The sequence below is a fragment of the Alligator sinensis genome, unplaced genomic scaffold (genome assembly GCF_000455745.1).
Source record: "Alligator sinensis unplaced genomic scaffold, ASM45574v1 scaffold1192_2, whole genome shotgun sequence".
Lineage (NCBI taxonomy): Eukaryota > Metazoa > Chordata > Crocodylia > Alligatoridae > Alligator > Alligator sinensis.
Window position 1 is genome coordinate 732,251 of NW_005842312.1, and position 2,731 is coordinate 734,981.

At 45.6% G+C, this 2,731-nt stretch overlaps 1 protein-coding gene across 2 annotated transcripts in view; it reads left to right on the forward strand.

Annotated features, from left to right (window-relative positions):
- The window catches only part of GEMIN8 (gem nuclear organelle associated protein 8), a 34,921-nt gene continuing 32,190 nt past the window's right edge, over window positions 1-2,731 (forward strand). Inside the window, exons 1-2 of one of the 2 annotated variants that reach the window (XM_006028411.3) lie at window positions 1-163; window positions 1,304-1,340. In XM_006028411.3, coding sequence (XP_006028473.1) covers window positions 1,338-1,340 — 3 coding nt within the window. In that variant the 5' untranslated portion in view covers window positions 1-163; window positions 1,304-1,337. Of the gene's footprint in view, window positions 164-233; window positions 373-1,303; window positions 1,341-2,731 lie in introns of those variants that run through there. The other variant, XM_006028410.3, reaches the window with a different exon arrangement.

Below are 2,731 nucleotides of genomic sequence, written 5' to 3' on the forward strand. Positions count from 1 at the left end.
TCCTGACCCCACCCCCGGAAGAGGCTGGCGCCGCGCGCTTTGGCGTGCTCAGCGGCGCTCAGGGACGGTTGGAACGTCCTGACCCGGCGATTCCAATCTCCCCCCCAGCCCCGCCCCTCCCCAGCGGGAAGGCGTTCGCGCCGCGCGCCCGGACCAGCAGTAGGTTAGTGCCGTTCGCGCACGCGCAGCTCGGAGCAGAGGGCGGGGAAGGGGCCCGCAGCCGCCGTCCGCTCCGAGGCGCGCGCATGCGCAACCCCCGGCTCTTCCTCCGTCGCCCGCGTGCGGCGCCAAACGGCGTGGGGGGTTGCCTTGCTTGGGTGGGGCAGGGTTGATGGTGGAAGAGAGAGGAAGTGTAGGAGGAAAGGCCGGGAGGTGTGTAGATGAACCGATTAAAATAAAAGATTAAAGGGGGGGAACCCGACTACTTGAATGAAATAGATTTTTTTTAAATCCCTTGATGATACATGCAGACAAGGTTCTTGGAGGGATATTTTTTATTAGACCAGCTGAGTAGCTGGGGGGAAAAAAAAGCTTTAGGCAAGCTTTCATGCTCAGTCGCTCTGCACAGATTCACAGAAGTTTGGAAGGGGCCTCGTAAGATTGTCGGGGCCCCCCTGCTTTGGGCAGGAAAGACTGCTGGGGTCAGAGGACCCCAGCAAGGTGTGCATCCAGCGTTGAAGAATGAAGACATGGTTCAAGTAGAGGCAAAAAGAAAAGGCTTCTTCAAGACTGCCCGAAAGCTTGCCTAAAACTTTTGTTTCCAGCTGCTCAGCTGGTCTAATACAAGATTTCACTCGGAGAACCTTGCCGGGCCGTATCGTTAGACCAACTTGTTCATGCACCGACCGGCTTTACAGGTTTTTATGTGTCTGCATGGCTTGAGAGAGGGTTAGCAGTCTGCTGTTAACTTTGAAAATATCTAGGTGTGGCAAAAGGGACTCTTCACTGAAGGCTGAAACTGGGCGGGGGGGATAAAGTAAAATAAACTGTCTCTCCTTACCCTTTAGGGTTTATTTTATTTCTTCCTTACAGCATTATGCGCTGAGTGGGGATAGGTCAAAAAATACTCTTCCTTTTAATCTGGTGACTCTTATTAATAATCTCAGTACTTAATGTTCCTTCCTACAGCTAATTAGAATCAAGCAATAAGAGATTTCAAGCATTTTCTAATGACTCAAAATCCCTCGGCCGTTAACTCTATTCTTCTCTCTAACTAGAGCTGCCCAGAGGTACTTTCTCTGATTGTAATGATCCTTATATGCTAATTTTATGCTAAATTGAAAACCATTATTTTGTATTCTAGTTCCCCTTGATCATTGGAACAAGCTTCTCAAGAGATGGTAAGCAATCTTTAATTGCTCTACGGACTAAGATACTGAGGCTAAGAACATTTTTTGTCTTAATTTTTATGAAATTCTCTGATTTGTATTCAATTTGTATTTGAGCTGTCAACACGGATATTTAAAAGAATTGTTTTTTAAGGTAGTTATATTTCATTCAAAATATAATTAGGTTATTAAAACAATGTCTGAGATTGGTCTGCCCTTGACGTTTCAGAGACACAAAAGAAAAATAACAGAAAACTATGATCACTTGTCTTCAAATTATAGCTTTTAGTTTCTTGAGGAAATCTCTATATTTCCATTTATACCACAGCTGAAAAAGCACAGACATACAACCATGCTCTGTAGTTAAAATTTAAAGCATCCCATTTCCTTTTTCTCCCCACTCAAAAACATTTCCTTAATTTTTTTTCAACAGATGGATTTTTAAAATTCAGATCCAAGTGAGAAGTTTCCTAGGGTCACTTAAAAAAACACACACACCCCCACCCACCCCAGCATTGGATAGGCACCAGAATCGCAATTCTGTCTACGTGAAGTGGCCTTTTGTATTTCTCCCTAAATTAACAACTGGAGCTAGTCAGCTAGACAAATCAGCCAGCTGTATTCCAGAGTTTTTGGTGAAGTCATCACCAAGCCTGTTTTAGAAACATTTTTGTTAAAAAAACAAAACCCTGAAGATATTTTTTTATTTTGAATATATGACTTCTCCACTTGTGCCAAACTGCATGAATTACTTAACTAATGTCCCTCAACTGGTTTTTTAGATTGTTCATCAAGCAAAATTAATTGCTCCAAAACTAACCTGTGAATTTGACAACAGATTTTTATGGTCTTGCTCTGCATTGGGTAACTAGGGGTCAGGTTGACAAGCTTAGATTTCATAGACATTAGGGCTGGAAGGGACCTCGGAATATCATCGAGTCCAGCCCCCTGCCCAAAGGGCAGGAAGTCAGCTGGGGTCATAGGATCCCAGCAAGATAAGCATCCAGTTTGCTCTTGAAGGTGTTCCATGTAGGCGCTTGAACCACCTCCGGTGGCAGGCTGTTCCAGATCTTGGGGTCTCGGACAGTAAAGAAATTCTTCCTTATGTCCAGCCTGAAACGGTCTTGTAGTAGTTTATGACCATTCGACCTAGTCGTCATCCCTTGGGGCGCTCTGGTGAACAAACGTTCCCCCAGATACTGGTGGTCACCCCTGATAAACTTATAGGTGGCCATCAGATCACCCCTGAGCCTGCACTTTTCCAGGCTAAAGAGCCCCAGGGCTCTCAGCCTGTCATCGTAGGGTCTGCTTCCCTGACCTCTGATCATGCGCGTGGCGCTTCTCTGGACTCTCTCAAGCTTCTCCACATCCTTTTTGAATTGTGGAGCCCAAAACTGGAAGCA